Source organism: Elgaria multicarinata, chromosome 6 (genome assembly GCF_023053635.1).
Source record: "Elgaria multicarinata webbii isolate HBS135686 ecotype San Diego chromosome 6, rElgMul1.1.pri, whole genome shotgun sequence".
Taxonomy (NCBI): Eukaryota; Metazoa; Chordata; class Lepidosauria; order Squamata; family Anguidae; genus Elgaria; species Elgaria multicarinata.
Window position 1 is genome coordinate 866251 of NC_086176.1, and position 18329 is coordinate 884579.

General features: G+C 41.8%; 1 protein-coding gene across 1 annotated transcript; it reads left to right on the plus strand.

Annotated features, from left to right (window-relative positions):
• Positions 1–1983: 1983 nt before the first annotated feature.
• CHCHD1 (coiled-coil-helix-coiled-coil-helix domain containing 1) lies at positions 1984–11834 on the plus strand. The gene is made up of 3 exons (XM_063128889.1): positions 1984–2168; positions 6540–6658; positions 11443–11834. Exons 1-3 carry the CDS (start codon positions 2030–2032, stop codon positions 11554–11556), a joined length of 372 nt encoding a protein of 123 aa, XP_062984959.1. The 5' UTR covers positions 1984–2029; the 3' UTR covers positions 11557–11834.
• Positions 11835–18329: the final 6495 nt, after the last annotated feature.

Below are 18329 nucleotides of genomic sequence, written 5' to 3' on the forward strand. Positions count from 1 at the left end.
GGGGAAATCAGGATTTTTTACAAAGAGCAGCTCTAATGGGAATTAACAAAAATGCTTATAACTCCGTCATTTTTTAAGATAAAGACATGAAACTTGGCACAATGGTAGCTCTTAGGAAGGGCTTTAGTCATACCAAATTTGAAACAGATCTGTTCATCCACTGATTTTTTAGGAATTTTTTAAAAATTAAGGTTTTAAAATTATTATTTTTTAAATCGTCATTTTTAAAGATAAAGAGATGAAACTTTGCACCATAAAAGGACTTAGGTAGAGCTTTAGCCACACCAAATTTGAAACAGATCTGTTCATCCACTGATTTTTTAGGAATTTTTTAAAAATTAAGGTTTTAAAATTATTATTTTTTAAATTGTCATTTTTAAAGATAAAGAGATGAAACTTTGCACCATGAAAGGACTTAGGTAGAGCTTTAGCCACACCAAATTTGAAACAGATCCGTTCATCCATTGATTTTTTAGGAATTTTTTTAAAAATTGAAGTTTTAAAATTATTATTTTTTAAATCGTCATTTTTAAAGATAAAGAGATGAAACTTTGCACCATGAAAGGACTTAGGTAGAGCTTTAGCCACACCAAATTTGAAACAGATCCGTTCATCGATTGATTTTTTAGGAATTTTTTTAAAATTGAGATTTTAAAATTATTATTTTTAAAATCGTCATTTTTAAAGATAAAGCAATGAAACTTTGTACCATGATAGGATTTAGGTAGAGCTTTAGCCACACCAAATTTGAAAGAGATCCGTTCATCCATTGATTTTTTAGGATTTTTTTTAAAATGAGTTTTTAAAATTATTATTTTTTAAACTGTTGTTTTTAAAGATAAAGAGCTGAAAGTTGGCACCATGATAGCTTTTAGGTAGAGCTTTAGCCATACCAAATTTGAAACAGATCTGGGGCCAGTAGCAAACCCTGTTAACAACAACAGCAGCTTGCAATGAGTGAAGATACAGTCAGAAAAAATATTTGAGGGAAGGGGAGAATGTAACACTTTTTATACTGTTGTTTTTATACTGCTTTTATGTTTTTTAAATTTTTGTATACTTTTAATGTTTACTATTTTTAATTGTTGTAAACCGCCCAGAGAGCTTCGGCTGTGGGGCGGTATATAAATGTAATAAAATAAATAAATAAATAAATAAATAAATAAAATAACACAAAGAGAATATCAAAAGCTTCAAAGTACAGCAAACCTACAAAAGTAGGAGTGAGTGAAGTTAATTTCAGATACATTGAATCTCTCACTTGTTCTTTATTTCAGTGATTTTAACATTAAGATGTTATGAAGAAGAGATTTGTCTTAAATGTGTGCTGTAAAATCAGACATGTAAAATCAGACTATGTTCGGGTGGGCACGCCCCCTTGGTGCTGGACACGCCCCCTTGGGGGCGACCATGTTGTCCTCCTTTTTGTTTTCCAAAATATGGTCACCCTAACCTTCAGCGCTGGCGGAGCCTTAACGTCTTGCCGGCTAAGCCGTGGAAGGGCCCGGGGCGCCGTGTGGGGCTGCGCTTCGGGCACCAGCTGGCCTTCATCCGGCCCTGGGTGGGGAAGAGGAGCAGGGCCCTGAGCTGCCTCGGAGTCGTCCCATTGCAGCCCCCTCCCTCCGTCTTCCCGTCCCGCGGGGGCGGTTCCGTCGGGCGACCAAGTGCTCCTCCCCGAACTTCAGAAATGGAGGGAATGACGCAAGGAACCAGAGTCCGCGAAAGCTTGGCTGAGTCAGGCTGAATGGGTTAAATCTTCAAGGTGCCATAAGAACACATTTAAGCGACACCACCCACCCCTGGAGCGGGAGGACGGCGCTTGCAATGGGCTGAGCAAGGCTTCGAACCGCGCCCCCCCCACCCCAGCGCCTCTTTCGCAAGGGCCTCCTCCCCCGCGGGCACTCGAGCAGCGCCCGCTCCAGGCATGGGCCCTCCTCTTCCCCCGCCCCCGCCTCTCTCCTCGCTCTGGCCGTGAGCGGAGGCTGCATTTCCGGCCTTTAGGCCCGGCGGTCGTCGTGGAAGAGCCGTCATGGCGGCCCCTCCGCCCTGCTACCCGGCCTGGCTGACGCGCTTGGCGGAGTTTCGGAAGGGGAGGCCTCCGCCCCTGCGGCTGCCGCGGCCCCTGGTGCTGGCTGACCGAGTCTCGAACCGGCGCCTGAGGCTCGGAGGTAAGCGGGCCTCCCTGCGTGGAGTGACCGGCTCCCCGCCCCAGACACCGGGCCCTGCTGATGCCCCGCCGCGGACTGCCCCGCCGCCTCGCAGCCCTTCCAAGGCCGTCAGGTTTGCTGCGGCGGAAGTGTTCGGGGGCGCCTTTGTGTGACACGTGAAGCGTTGTCCTCAGGTCTTGGCACACACGCGCGCGCGTGTGTGTGTGAGAGAGAGGGGGGGGGGGGAAACAGGGACGCTAAAACGCGGCGGATCTTGACACGCAGCCTCCCCCAGCCGCGTGTGTTCTCCAGCTGTGCTTGGACTACAACTCCAATCATTCCCAGCCAGTATGATTTACCTTTTCGGAATGTACAAAACAGGTATTCTAGTATCTTCCTTATGCCGTCGTATTAGTGCAGTTGGCCTCATTTACCTAATAGGTTGCCTGCAGCAGAGTTGCCTTTGGGGTGGGTGGGAAATGGAGGATTGCCTTACAGAACACAGTTATAGAGGATATCGGAACGGTACTCAAGCTTTTTTATGTGATTTGAATCACCAGGATTAGGAGGCTTAAATCAAGATTTAATCACAAGAGGAAATTGGCTTTCTCACTTATTTGTTTTATTTATTTATTGTATTTTTATACCACCCAATAGCCGAAGCTCTATGGGCAGTTCACAAAAATTAAAACCATTCAAAGTATAAAACAAACAGTATAAAAAACATGATATGAAATACAACATAAAAACACAATACAAATTTAAAAAACAAATTTAAAACAGCCAAGCTAAAATTAAATTTATAGACTGTTAAAATACTGAGAGATTAAAAAGATCTTCACCTGGCGTCCAAAAGAATATAGTGTAGGTGCCAGGCAAACCTCATTCCACAGCCAGGGTGCCACAGCAGTGAAGGCCCTGCTGATACAACATACATTTTCTTAATAAAGCATATTAATTGATGTGTCTCATATACCCAGTATGAAGATTGTTCTACTGTAACTACGGTTTTACAACAATAACAACATATTGGGTAACAAGTAACCAGAGCCTTTAAACTACTTAGGAGTATATTATTGTAATGTAATAATTTTGTTTCTGTAGTCCTTGTGCATTGTATTCTCTCTTCTGAATAATAGAGACGGCTCTTACGATTTTTTTTATTTTAAAAATTTTTTATCCACCCTGCTTGCAAGTAAGTCCATGTTGATTGCATGAGACTTGCTTCTATGCACATTTTTTCAGGATCAAACTATAAACTAACTACAATATTTTTAAAGAGAGCATAAAATGTGAGAACCATAGTACTCAACTCACTTTTAGGATCTTGTTTAAATATTGCTTGCACTGGTTTCATCCCATGTCAGCTGAGAAATGCCATCCTTCCACCCCCTTACAGTGAACTTGGAACGGTACTTTTGTTGTTTGTACAAAAGTAGTCGCTTCTATAGATTCCTATAAACTACAACACTACCATAAAGCAAGGAGGGAGAAGTCAGCTTCCTTCAAGTTTACTTGGAATGCTTTGGGACTATATTGCATACAGTGATGTGGATGACATGGAACCATCACTGTAGCAAGGACATTTTGTGGATGGTTTCCACAGCAAAATAATCCTGCAGCTTGCATACAGATGTGCATGTCAGTCTTTAAACAAAGTGACCTGATCCAGCTAGGGCTATCCCTATTTGGATGAGGAATTACACGCATGAATAGGTTCTGCACTCATGGTGCCTTCCTCCCACTCCATGCTGGGGCTGTGCATGTGAAAGAGGGAGGTTCAGATGAATCCCTTCACACATTCAAAGAACACAAGGACAGGCAACATGGGCTAGCCCTGTTATGATCTGTCTGTACTAGCTGTACCTTTGCATGAAAGTACGGCCTCTACATGTATACCAATGTACCTGCATAGAGTTGCTTCATGCAAAGGGGGTTCCTGATTGGCCCAGGAACCCTCCTTAAGTGGAGAAGTTCTGTGTGCATACATGTGCTGAAAATGGGGTGTGTGGCCATGGGCATGGCTGCCAAGTGCAACCCCATTCACCACCTCAACGTGAGTGGGATGACGTTCTTGTTAACACCAATACATTCTGTTAGATGTGCCGTAATTGCACCAACAAGCTATTTGGGAGGGGTAAAAGAGACTGGATTTAGCCCCCCCCCTACACCTCTTCCTTCTTCATGAAAGAATTGATCATCATGGATGCTGCTTCTCTAACAAGGTTTTCTTTATGCCTTAGTGATTGCTGTTTGCATGCATCACTTAGATCAGGGCTGTGTCCTTCTGAACTTCGAGAATACAGTTCAAAGGGTTCATTTTAGGGTCTATTCCGTAACTATGTTATCCCCTGGTTTTAATAATAATAATAATTCGTATTGTTATATATTTACATTGTTTTGGTGTTTTAATTGTTATTGGGTACTGTAAACCACCCTGTAAGGGCAGACATCCTAGAACGCAGAGTATCAAATATTCTGAATAATAAATATGCAATCTGGAGCAAATTGCTTAGTTGTCTATTTCTCCTATAAATTAGCCTTGCTATTTATGCCTTTAATAGTGAAATTCTATGCATGTATACTCAGTTCAGTGACTCTTATTCCCAAGTAAGTGTGCATAAGATTGTAGCCTAAAGCACTTTATTGAAAGGTATATCATGCTTTTATATAGCTGTTGCATTCAGCTGCAATATGTTGCCCATATTACTGAAACTGGTTCATATTCCACAGCAATTCTTTAATCACAGCCTCAGTCATTTAAAAACAGGCACATGTAGATTCATGTGTATGAGCGTGTGTGCACATACACATGAAATAGTAATGTTTGGTTGAATCATTTAGCTTGTATTGTGCTCTGGAGGCAAGCAAACTGTCTGTGGCCAATAGCCAGAAAGAATAAATTCCACAGATGGAACTCTAAAGCATGCTAATTGTTCTCTTGGTATTTATAAAACTGGAGTACAGGGGAAAACCAGGTGTTGTATGTAGAAAATACTGTTTCTGATTGCGAAAAGAAACATGTTGTTTCCCTGCGATCAGGCCTATTTAACTTTAGCTTTTTAGTTTTTTAAAATTATTCAATATAGTGACTGAAGTATATTTGCAAATGTAGTGTTTGCCAATAGCTTCTGCAATGAAATGTTCTAGTCTCTATGCCAGAGATGGGGGACCATTTTTGGCCGATGGGATGAATTGACTCCAAGCAGGCAAAGTGGGTGGGGCCACCCACTGCTGGCAGGTGGCCCTCTGACATGGTTGCCCCCCAGCATAATTGCCCAGACCCCATTCACATGCACAACACACACACACACCTCCTGAAAATGGTCCTGCATAGCAATTTGGCTTTTTTTTTTTAAAAAAAAAAAAGGCCTAAATGCAGCAGGCAGAGGGGTCAGAAGCAAGGAGTATCTCTCATCTCTGGTTGGTTACTGATCAGAGATGAAGCTTCCCCTACCTGGGGACAGGGAGTGGGACCTGAGAAGAAGGGGCAGGGCCTGGGGAAGAAGCTGAGGGGCCAGATGGGTAACTCTTGTAGGCTGTATCATCTAATGCAGTGGACATTATCCACAAAAGCTTATGCCAGAATAAACGTCTTAGTCTTTAAGGTGTCACAAGACTGTAAGCTTAATTACCATAGGTTTTCAGTAACTTTGGCTATTGGGTGGTATAGAAATGTAATAAATAACAAATAAATAAATATTCATATCATGGGTTGAGTTTCCAAAGAGATGATAGTCACACACCATGATTTAGAGATGCTTGTCTGCTCTCCTTCATTGTCCACACAGCCTTCTTGTTCTAGGAGGAAGAGCAGTAACAATGTTTTCTTCAATTCACATGTCACACTAAGCACAAACATTGGTTTGCAGATGATTTCTAATTCTGGTTTGCTGGCTGATAGCAAACCATGTCAAGTTAAACAGTACACCAAGCTACGGTTAAGCTTCCTTAACCATGTTTTAGCATGACGTCTGAACTGAGCCACTGATGAAATTTGTTCCGTGCATCATGAACTATTCAGAAGAGAGACTCATGGTTGTAGAATGCTTTATGTCAGCCTTGTCATTAGCTATTTGCCTAGGACTAGATGGATATCTGAGATAGTTATCTGAGCAGAGGTAAACAGGTTGGCAAACTTTTATACTTGTCCTCAGGGCTTCCTTATGTAGACAATTCTGTATGAGTACAAAGTATTACAGGTAGTAAATAAAAGTGAAATTCCCAATTCCAATGGAAGCTTGTATCTTCTTGGATGAAAGATACAATAGCAAACAATGCTGAGAATGCCTGCCTTTTTACTGTTTTCCCTATTTCCCAGGGTTGCTATGCATTAGATTTTTCACTAATATAAAATTTCCCTAAGTAATAGTAGTTTCCTTTCTTTTACAGAGGCAACGTGCATCACAGAGATGTCATTAATGATGACTTGTTGGAAGAAGAATGAGTTTAATGACACTGCTTGTGCCCAGGAGATACAAACATTCTTTGATTGTACAGCAAAGGCAGAAGTAATTACCACCTGCTGTATCCTCACTTTAAGTTGCCATAAATAATTTAAATTTGTGATACCACTATGAGTCACCATTAATAATTGATTGTATTTTTATTACCCTGACCGTGGGAGTGACTTTCCATGTTTTGATTATATATTAACTGCTGTTATCATAAGGTAATGTGATTGTTTGAAATTAGTAACTGGCGATTTAGCAAGTGGTAAGCAGGGATGATTGGGCATTTGCATAAGACAGTAAGATGCGAAGTATCAGCCAAGATGGTATGTGATTAAAAAGATTACGTATTCTAAGAAATGATGTTAGTAATTTGAAGTTGTGAACTCACCAAAGGACCTACGCAGGGAGGTTAAAGGTTCTCATCCCACTTAAACCATTAGATTGATAAGATTAGTGCACTGGTTGCATCAGATGAGATGTTATGTCTGGTTTTGCTATTCTATAGATCTTTTACTTTATAATTATTGCAGGTAGCTTTTGAGTTTCAAGATGGAGGAAAAGTGGGTTATGAAAATAACTTTTTCCTTCAATCAATATATAAATGCAAGGTTATGCTTGTACCAGTTGTCCTTGGGCCTAACATGAATGGCTGTTTCAACCTGCATCTAACCCAGGAACTGGCTATGACCAGCACATCACTGATGTGTTTCTATAGTTGAAGAGGTATTGATTGATTGATTGCATTTCTATACCGCCCAATAGCCAAAGCTCTCTAGGCAGTTTAGAAAATTAAGACAATTCAAGTATAAAACAACAGAATAAAACCATAATATAAAATACAATATAAAAGCACAACCAAGATAAGAACAGCAGCAATGCAAAAATACAAATTTAAAACAACAAAGTTAAAATTAATTTATAGACTGTTAAAATACTGGGATAATAAAAAGGTTTTCACCTGGCGTCTAAAAGAATATAATATAGGTGCCAAGCGAACCTCCTTAGGGAGCTGATTCCACAGCCGGGGTGCCACAGCAGAGAAAGTTGCCCTCCTCCTGGTAGCCACCTGCCTCACTTCCTTTGGCAGGGGCTCGCGGAGAAGGACCCCTGAGGATGACCTTAGGGTCCGGGCAGGTACATATGGGAGGAGGTGTTCCTTCAGATAGCCTGGCCCCAAGCCGTTTAGGGCTTTAAATGTTAATAACTGTATAAACAGTGAGGAAATATTTCATAGCATTCAAGGCATGTTGCATGGAGTCTTTGAAGCAGAATGCTTCATTGCCTCCTCAAGTATATGTATGTTATACCATTATTATTATTATTATTATTATTATTTATTTATATAGCACCATCGATGTACATGGTGCTGTACAGATAACACAGTAAATAGCAAGACCCTGCCGCATAGGCTTACAATCTAATAAAGTTGTAGTAAACAATAAGAAGGGAAGGAGAATGCAAACAGGCACAGGGAAGTGTAAACAGGCACCGGGAAGGGTGAAGCTAACAGTATAGAGTCAGAACAAACTCAAAGTTTAAAAGCTATAGGGAAAAGAAAAGTTTTTAGCTGTGTTTTAAAAGCTGTGATTGAGTTGGTAGTTCTCAGGTGTTCTGGAAGAGCATTCCAGGCATGAGGGGCAGCAGAGGAAAATGGACGAAGCCGAGCAAGGGAAGTAGAGACCCTTGGGCAGGCAAGAAGCATGGCATCAGAGGAGCGAAGAGCACGAGCGGGGCAATAGTGTGAGATGAGAGAGGAGAGATAGGCAGGAGCTAGACCGTGAAAAGCTTTGAAGGTCAACAGGAGTATATTTATACCAAAGAGAAGCATGCATTGCAACAGGGGAGCATTAGTGCACACCCACTAATGTGCCATACTGTTTTGCAGTCATCTGGAGCAACTACTGTGTGGATTGCATTCTAGTTCTGTGACATGTGGAGTTAACTTGGTAGTGCCTAATTGTTCCACAAGCAACCATATTAAGCCTCTAATGCTTTAGAATTGAAATCGAATGCTTGCGCAGATATGAAGTGAGAATGGTGGCAAACCTTGGCTTAATTTATGCTTCTAAAACCTGGCGTTAGTAGGACTATTATTATTATTATTATTATTATTATTATTATTATTATTATTATTTTATTTCTTACTTGCCTCTCCGATTGGAAGTTACATGGACCCAGTGTGATTATTGAAAATATTGCTGTGCTGGCTTGTATGCAATCTCATTTTAATCTAGTTTGAATAGGTTTCTCACAAAAGGGATGTACAATCTGATTTGGAGGGGGGGCATTTACTCTCCTGCAGGGCTTTTTATATGTCAGTGGAGAACAAACAGTGATGGGCTCAGAAGATCACGACAGGGGAAGAAGCCGCTGTGGCTTCCTCCCCCATCTCATGCTACAGAGGCCTGGTTCATGCAACACACTAAACCATGCTGCTTAACCATCAAATAGTTAATGGAGTGCATTAAGGTTAATGCATTCCCCTAACCATTTTGTGATTAGGCAGCATGGTTTTGCATGTTGTTTGAACCAGGCCAGAGTGGGTTGGCATGTTGTCTGAACCTGGTGTGCAGCGGAACTGGCTTCATGTCTACTCTACAACCCATGATGTGCAGTAGAGATAATAAGGTGGGTACAAAGCCCCCATCTGCTGTGCCACAAGCTGTGCTTGGACGACATGCCAACCTGTGCTACAGCACACGGAATAATGCAAATGTCCGTCACGTGCATGGCACACACATGGGGGACAAGCCATGATGTGCTTCATCCCCCGCTGCAGTTTTCCGAATGCACCAAGTGAATGCATTCTTTCTCGTAAGTAGTCCTATAAGAGCCCTTTCTATGAACTTTACAGTTTATATGATGTGCTTTACAGTGAGAGTGACTAAGTATTGCTTTCCAATTTACAACTTCATGACAATACGGGATGCTTGTGCTGTTCACTCCCATGCCTAAAAGCTAAGGTTGGTCACTTCTCCAAACACATCTTGGTCACGGACTCGCTCTTCTGTCTCCCCCCATCTCTGATGCGGCAATTAGGCTTTAAAAAGTAGGGTGGGGGTTGCTGCTGGGGAGGGAAGAGCTAAGGCATATTCCTATGCATATTTAAGAACATAATAAGAGCCCTGTTGCTGGATCAGACCAAGGTCCATCTAGTCCAGCGCTCTGTTCACACATTGGCTATCCAGCTGTCAACCAGGGACCCACAAGAAGGATGCCTATGTTCACCAGCAACTGGTGCACACAGACTTACTGCCTCTGATACTGGAGGTAGCACATAGCCATCATGGCTACTAGCCGTTGATAGCCTCCTCCAGGAATTTATCCAACTCCCTTTTAAAGCCATACAAGTTGGTGGCCATCACTACATCTTGTGGTAGCGAATTCCATAGTTTAATTATGCGCTGTGTGAAGAAGTACTTCCTTTTATTTGTCCTGAATCTCCCACCAATCAGCTTCATGGGATGACCCTGGGTTCTAGTATTATGGGAGAGGGAGGGAAATGTCTCCCTATCCACATTCTCCATACCATGCATAATTTTGTACACCTCTATCAGGTCTCCCCTTAGTCTCCTTTTTTCCAAGCTAAACAATCCCAGTTGATGTAACCTTCCCTTGTAGGGGAGATGCTCCAGCCCTTTAATCATTTTAGTTGCCCTTTTCTGCACATTTTCCAGCTCTGCAGTATCTTTTTTTTGGTGTGGTGACCAAAACTGAACACAGTTTTCTAAGTGTGGTTCACAACGTAGATTTGTATAAAGGCAGTATGATTGATACTGGCTGTTTTATTCTGAATTCCTTTTCTAATAAGGCCTAACATGGAGTTTGCCTTCTTTACACACTGGGTTGACATTTTCATCGAGCTTTTCCACCCCAACCCTAGGATCTCTTTCTTGGTCGGTTATTGCCGACTCAGATCTCATCTGGTTATACTTGAAGTTGAGATGTTTTTATCCCAACATGCATCATTTTACACTTGTTTACACTGAACAGCATCTGCCACTTGGATGCCTGCTCTCCCAGCTTGGAGAGATCCTTTTGGTGCTCCTCACAATCCCTTTCTGTTTTAACCACCTTAAATAATTTGGTATCATTTGCAACCTTGGCCACTTCACTGCTCACTCCTAATTCTAGATGATTTATGAACAAATTGAAAAGCATTGGTCTCAATACAGATCCCTGTGGGACCCCGCTATTTACTTTCCCTCCATTGGGAGAATTTACTCTCTAAATATGCATAGAATTGCGCAGTTCATTGTAGATTGCAAGTAGCCATGAGGACATGTGAAAATGGAAGCATGTTGGAGAGAATGTAGAGGTGCCCATAAGAGTGGACCACAGAATAGATGTTGTGTCCCTGTCTTTATTTTTCTTAGGGTTCAAGGACTACTGTCAATTTAATCAAGCTGCATCAAATCAAATTGTTTTGATATAGTACACACACTTCATAGTTATGTTGCCAAGTCTTCTGTTTTGTCAGTTACACTTATTCTTAGAAAAATATGATCCTCTCTTGTTGCTTTACAAGAAACAGCTATCAACAGGAAACTGACTAGACATGGTGCAACAAAGTACATTAAAATGATGTCTAAAGGATCTTCTCTCTGCATATTCCTAGGAATAGATAGTAAGAATCCAACTCCTCTGCCTTTGCCATAATATTTATCATTCTGGTTAAATTTCTTTCAAATAAGAGTATCACTGGCTTTTGGCTACACTGACTCAGTGTGTCATAGCTGTCTGTAACTGTCAAAAGGTTGATGCCTTTATCATTGGAATTATTGCTGGGATTTTCACGACAGTTTAATTAGGAATTTAATAGAAATATGTGTTCTTTTCAGGCAGAACGCAAGGAGAGAATTCTACAAGAATCTCTGGGCCGATCAGGAAATTTTGGTCCAAAACAAGTCAACAAACTACTGAAGCGGTTTCCAAACATGACAGACTACAATTAAAGAGACTTTGATTTCCCAAATGTCTGGATATCAGGAGCTGAAACTGGACATGTTTCGAGAAATTCTCTACTTGCTTGTCTTTGAAACTGAGGGGGGAAGTGCTTTGCTGCATTTTACAGGGGGCTTAAACAAACACTCCTGTTGCAGATTAGGTAAAAACCTAAAGGTCTCTCTGATAGGAACCTTCTTTGAGTAGAAGAACATTTGCTTGAAATAATGCTCAGTTAGCATCTTTTTTGAGACTTGTGTGAAATAAAGTCTTCTAATGAACTGTATAACTATTGCTGCTAATGTGCACATTGTAATGGGGTGTAATGTTCAAACTACTGCATATAGACTGAGGTTGTTTTTGTTTTTGTTTTTAAACCACTTTAAATGTAGAAAACTTAGCTTTGTCCCCCCCAGACTCTAATATGAACAATAGCAAAATGTAACACTGGCCTAATATACACCAAGCAGGATATTGCATTATGAAAGTGGTATATAAAAGTGTATGAGGCATAAGCACCAGGACGGGATATATATATATATATATATATCCTATGTATGTGTAGTCTGAAAAAGGTCCTATAACTCCCAGCATTCCCTACATTGGCTGGGGTATGCTGGGAGTTCTAGGTCTTTTCCCCATCTAGACATGCATAGGATTGAGCCCTAAATAAATGGATACAGTAGTTTATTGTATTGCAGTGTATTGTTTGGAAAATGTGTTTCCCCATAACAGAAGTACTAACTTCAGAAATGGGACTGGCATCTGTGTCTGACTTCACTGGGCAACTGTCACAGCCCAGTGCGAATGCCTTCCCTAGTCCCCTTTTAAAAATTCTTCCAAGTGGGGCCAGGCAGCCTTCATTTTATTTTCTCGCCATGTTCTGACCCATAGTCACCCTGTGCTGCTTTTAGTACTGCTGTCCCAGGTACTGACGTGGAAGCCCACCAGAGGTTACATTGCAAAGAGCACCCTCAAACCTGATGCTGGCCCTGTTGAGAATGGATGAAATCTTTATTGCTAAAAGCGATAAGCCATCACAATTTGATATAATTAGAAAGATAAAATACAAGTAAGAAGATGAGCTAATGTAAACAGTAACAATAGTGAGTTTAAAATAAAATAAAAATGCTAAACAAAAATATGAGAATATAAAGATGCAAAATCACATTAGCAAAAGTTAAGAGCTCTCCTATGGGGTACTAGACCAATATATAATTAAAAAGGACGAAATTTTATCTCCCTGTTGAGAACTAACATCTGGATCCTTCTGAAAAATGGAGCAAGATATACTTCCAATTTGTACCATGCTATATTCCATATTTAAAATGCATATCCTGCTCTATACAAATGTGACTGTATCTGTTGATTCAGGCTAATAACCTTTGAAACAGATTTGGATAATGCTAAATGGGTAGAAGATCAGTAGGGGAGAGGTACATTGCCAGTCAATCTTTTTTTCTTTTTTAATTCACTGTCTGTAACCAGTGCTTCATGTGACCTGTGTAAAGCAAGCTGTCACCCTGACACTTAAATTCCCTTCTTCCTTTTGTCTGATAACCCCATACCACGATCCAGGAGGACCTGCCAAGGTTATTTCTGTCCCTGCCTCCGCCCCTGCCTTACTTTTGACTGCAACAGTCAAGAGAGTCCGTGCTAATTAAATGGATGCAATTCCTTGGCCAGACACACTGCAGTAGGAAACACCCAAGGGAAGCCCCCTCCCTCCTCTCAGCAGCAGCCCCTGCAATTAATTCATCACTTAACGTAACTGCATGAGGCTTGATAGCAATGACTGAATGAAGACGAAGTAGGACCCAAGTACTGGAAATGCAAGAAATGAGAAGCTAGGAGAGTGTGTGCGTGCACGTACACCTTCAAGATCTCGGTCAGTTCAGACAAAAAAAGGTTGCCTTTAGTGGTTGTTTTTAAGGAGAACTTTGTTTTCATGCTTCAAAATATTTTTCAACTTTTAAAAAAGGAGTTTATTTGGATGGGAGGGGAAAAGACCAGGCAGAAATCTTATTCTTGCCATTTCCTTTATTAGACATGTTTTCTTTTGCTATGATTGAAGGAAAATAAGTATTAACAGTATATCTAAATCAAATGTTCATACAATAAATGGTCCCCAGGAAATTAAAATGGTGGGCAGCTGCAGCCTTGGCCAGTGCTTCACTTTGTAGTGCACCCGATACCCTGTAAAAACAGTTTTTAAAAAGAGAAGAGGGCCCTGTTCACCACTGCCTGGTGAACTCTTCAGGTGGGCTCAAGGATGGTACAAGGTGGTAGGAAGTCCATCAGGGTGGCAGTTGGGCCCTCAGACTGCATCCTGCCCATTGCCCCCTCAAAGCTGGAACCAACCTGGCAGAACCACTCAAGCAATCTTAGAAATGCTCACCAGATTCCATAGCTGTCACATGCACCTCATAATCAACAGTATCAGAGGCTGCAGAAAGGACCAACAGGATAGGCCCTATTAATCTCTAGGTCAAGATTGTCGACCTGGGCCATGAGCATAGTGTCACAGCAAAGTCAAAAACCAGATTGCACAAGACTTGACAATTCAATGGTATCCAGATTGGAGGAGCCTGGAACTGAAGGACAACCACTCAATAACTTTCCAAAAATGGAAGATAAGAAATGGGTGAACAGACAGCTGGGATGTCTGAATTTAGAGTAGATGTTTTGAGCAATTGTCAAACAACTGCAGACTTAAGCTTGTCTGGTACTCCATCCTCACTTTCTCAACAAGGCACTAATAATCAATGCCAACAGAACAGGAGCTTCTATCAGCTGGCTTTCCCCAACCAGTGTGGGTGTGATCAAAGTTAGTGGCTGTCCTCTAACACAGCAGGCAAGATTGAAACATTGGTTTCTATAACAGGGCAAACTCAAACCAAAATCTGAAAATTTTTGGAAAATAATATTTTATATCATGTTTTTATACTTTTTGTTTTATACTTTGAATGGTTTTAGTTTTTGTGAACCGCCCAGGGAGTTTTGGCTCTTGGGCAGTATAAAAATGCTAATAATAATAATAATAATAATAATAATAATAATATAATATCTCTTATTTGGCTTGCTTTGGGAGCTGCTAAACAGGCTGGAAATTAATCAGAATTGACCTTAGCTGTCCCAGTCCATGGCTGGGAACCAATTGGGTTCATCAGGTTATTGAATAACTCTGCTAGGTGACACTTGGATGCAATGGCAGTGAAGGATTTCTTCACCACTGCATGGTCTTTAAAAACTATGTTGCAACCAGTCTGTTTTAGTGCAAGTCCAATCCCACCTGAACTCTAAGCACCTCTTTTCCAACTTCAGGTCATCTGAAAATGAGACAGCAGCAGGAGAGGAAGCTTGGGAGCAATTGGGCTGAAGTCAGTCTGCTATTCCACAACCTGAGCCAGCAACAGCTACATTGCCACTGCCTGTCGGAGCTTTTACCAGCTTAGGCTGGTATGCCAGCTGGGACCCTTCCTAGAGAAAGTGAATCTAGAGTTGGTCAAGCATGTACTAGTTACATTTAGACCAGAGTACTCTAATCTCTACCTATAAAACAAAGTATGTGTGTGGGATGTATGTCTGGAAATGTTTATCCACTTCCAGGTGAGTTAGAAACTTGAAACTTGGTACACTGATAGGTCTGGCTGTACAATGTACCAGAAAAATATCAAAACTCTAAATGTTGGGTTTTAAGTATTTTTAAAGAATTTAATTTAAAAAAAAACACCTAGGGTTACAACTACAACTCCCAGCATGCCTTGAGCAGAACTTCCAGCATGCTTTCACTGGGAAGCCAGCCTTACTGGCCTTTGGCGGCCATTGTGAGTGTGCAGGTGAGCAGCCATTGCATGCCTTTCACAACCCAGACTCCTAAGGTCGGTCTCAAGCAATCAACCCATAAAAGGAAACAACCCACATAAATGGGCTGCATCCATTTGTGTGTAATATTATTGTGACTCCTACCCACCATGCATGGTTTTAAAATCATAACTAGATACTAGATACAAAAGCGTGACTGAGATGCTGAACTCTGAATGTGCTCAAATGTACCTTGTCCTGATATTGCTGTTTTCTCAGAATGTGGGGGAAGTGTGTATGTGGTCTTCACCCTTAAGAGGGAGGCAGGAAGGGGAGGCACTCTGCGTGTGCTCAGAAATAGGCCCAACAAAGGGGGGCAAGTGCCCAGGCTGGCCCCTGCCCTTCAGTACAAGCTCCTGATGGAGCACTTGGTGGGTGAGAAATGCTGGAGCATCAGCAAGGAGAGGAGGAAAACGCTTCTTAGAGGACACAGGCACCTGCGGGCCTCCACAGGAATGCTGCAAGGTGTAGTACTGGCATGTAAAGTGGCTGATTTTAAATAAAGCATGGGTTAGCAAACCAAGTCACTATGTGCAAACCAGGGCCGGATCTACACTACTGCTTTAAAGCGCTTTATAACAGTTATAAAGCGAAAGCAATAGTGTAGATCCAGCCCAGGTAACTATTTCTCAATCCTAACTCAGCCCCCACTGTCCTGACCTCTCACTGTCTTTGTTCTCCTTCTACCTGACTTTCTCCAACTGCTGCTAACCCCACCCACCATTCCATTCTAGCCTCACCTATCAGTCATTCCTCCATTCACTCTTCTGTTTCAATGGTATAGTCAGGCTTTATTCAGTAATTCCTGCATCTGTCTTGGAATGTTGTGGTTTAGTTATAATGGGGGGGGGAGGCATAAAAAAAATCTCATCAAGTTAAAAAGACTTTGAAAATAAAATTCACTTGGCACTGGAAAGCCATTAATGCAGTCACTAGGCAAACCTGCCTGGGAAAAATAAATCCTAAATCAGGTTGCCACAACTAAGAAGACCTGCTCGCCAGTTGTCTCCCACTACATCTTCTGGTTTTCCTAGAAGGCGGGCAGGCAGGCAAAAAGCAGAGTAGCATAAGGCCCAGGCAACTTTAGATAGTTGAGTAAACTGTACAGAAAAGTCCAGATTCCTTCTAGCCAGTCTAATCTCTTGCAAGCTCCAGCAAAGGATTTTGATCCACTTAGATTTCATTATTATTGTTCCTTAAGTAGAGAACTTTGAGTTAGCACTTTCCACCCTACACAATAAAGGTAAGGAAAGTGTGACGGGGAAAAAAATCAGGTCAGGAGGAGACCCCCGGTTAGATTGATCCAGGTTGGAAGGGAGGAAGCTGGAATTAAGAGCGGCAGATGCCTTATATACTGTGCCAGAGAAAGAGCTTTGACTGCAAGAAAAGGGGAGGGAACAGATCGGGAGAAAACCAAGGGTGCGGGTGGGGGGGAAGGGAGAGAGCGAGAGCGAAGCGGCGTGGAACGAGCCCTGAAAGCCTGAAGGTTGCTTTGTGCTGTCTATACTTGCCCCTTCTTACTCGCAAAGCTGGTTCACAAGTTCTGGATCACATTCTATCCTCTTACTTTGGAGAAAGAAAAGATCATGGAGAAAGAATAAGGAGAGGTGGAGAAAAGCAAACATTCTGGTCTGCTGTTGGGCATTTCCTTTCCCTTTGCTCCCTTCCTTGAATAGAGATGACAGCAGCTTCCTAGCCCCTGTGAAGCCACAGGGAGAGGAACGGAGGAGGGGAGGAGGCAAAATATACGATCAGCAATTGAGAGAAAATGTAAAGCATGAAGAATCAACTCACTGGTCGTGGAAGGACGATGTTCCTCCAAGTGTTCCTGCTGGTACATTTGCTCTCCTGCCTTGGCTCTGTGAAGGTAAGAGATGTCATCGGCCCTAACGCAAGCGGGGGGGTGGGGGTGGGGGCGGGGGCTACTTAATTTCCTAACGGGGGAGAAAATGTGGTCGTGTACCTACAATATGGGCTGCACATGCAAGTTTGTGATCTTGGAAAGGGCAGGGAGAAAATGATGCTATACTGGGAGAAGAGTTTTGTATTTTCTCTTGCATCATGAGAATAAACAGAATGTAAGAGTTAAAACAACCAATTTGCATTGGGTTTTGTAGACTTTTTCCATATTCCAGGCGATGCAGTGGAGATTCTCTGTCTAATGGTGAATGATTATGCGATCTTTAATAGACACGTGGTCTTGAAGCAGGACCATAAAAATAGTATGTTCGTGCAACAATGGGTAAAGATATCTAACCTCTCTCTATTCCTATTTTTACAAAGACAAGTGGGGAGATAGTAAAGTTCCTCAGCAGTCTGGATTGCAGCATCTTCATTCATGCTTGGCTTGGCCATGATTCCCTTAATCAAGCCCATCCCATGCTGTCTGACATGCAACTACACATGCTGAATGCAAATCAGCCAGTTGTGTTGTCTGTTCCCTGCAGCAGATTCCCTGAGCAAGTTGCTATACTTTTGTGCCCTGGTTTGCCTATGTATACTATTAAGAAAGTTATTGTTTCCATTATGAACAACACTGAGAAATTCAGATTCATAGATATCTAGAATTTAAGAGTAGTGTCAGCCACGGAGGGAATTTAGAAGTATTATTTTAAGCATGCACCCCTTCCCAAAGCAATGAGATATTCAAGGTAATTGCTACCTGGTTTAGATTCCTTTATATGAGAGACAGTCCTAAAGACTCATTATGTCTTTGTAATGTGCGTACTTACACATATACAAACAGGGCCTATTGGAAGCTACTCCAGTTCATAAGAGAGATGGCACAACTGCTAGTCCTGCTGTAGATTTCCAAGAAAAGCAATGCATTTCATTGTCAGCCAACATATTGTTCTTTTTCATATTGCAATGCCAGCATGGCCAATACGAAGGGATGGCGGGCATTGTAGACCAGCAACAT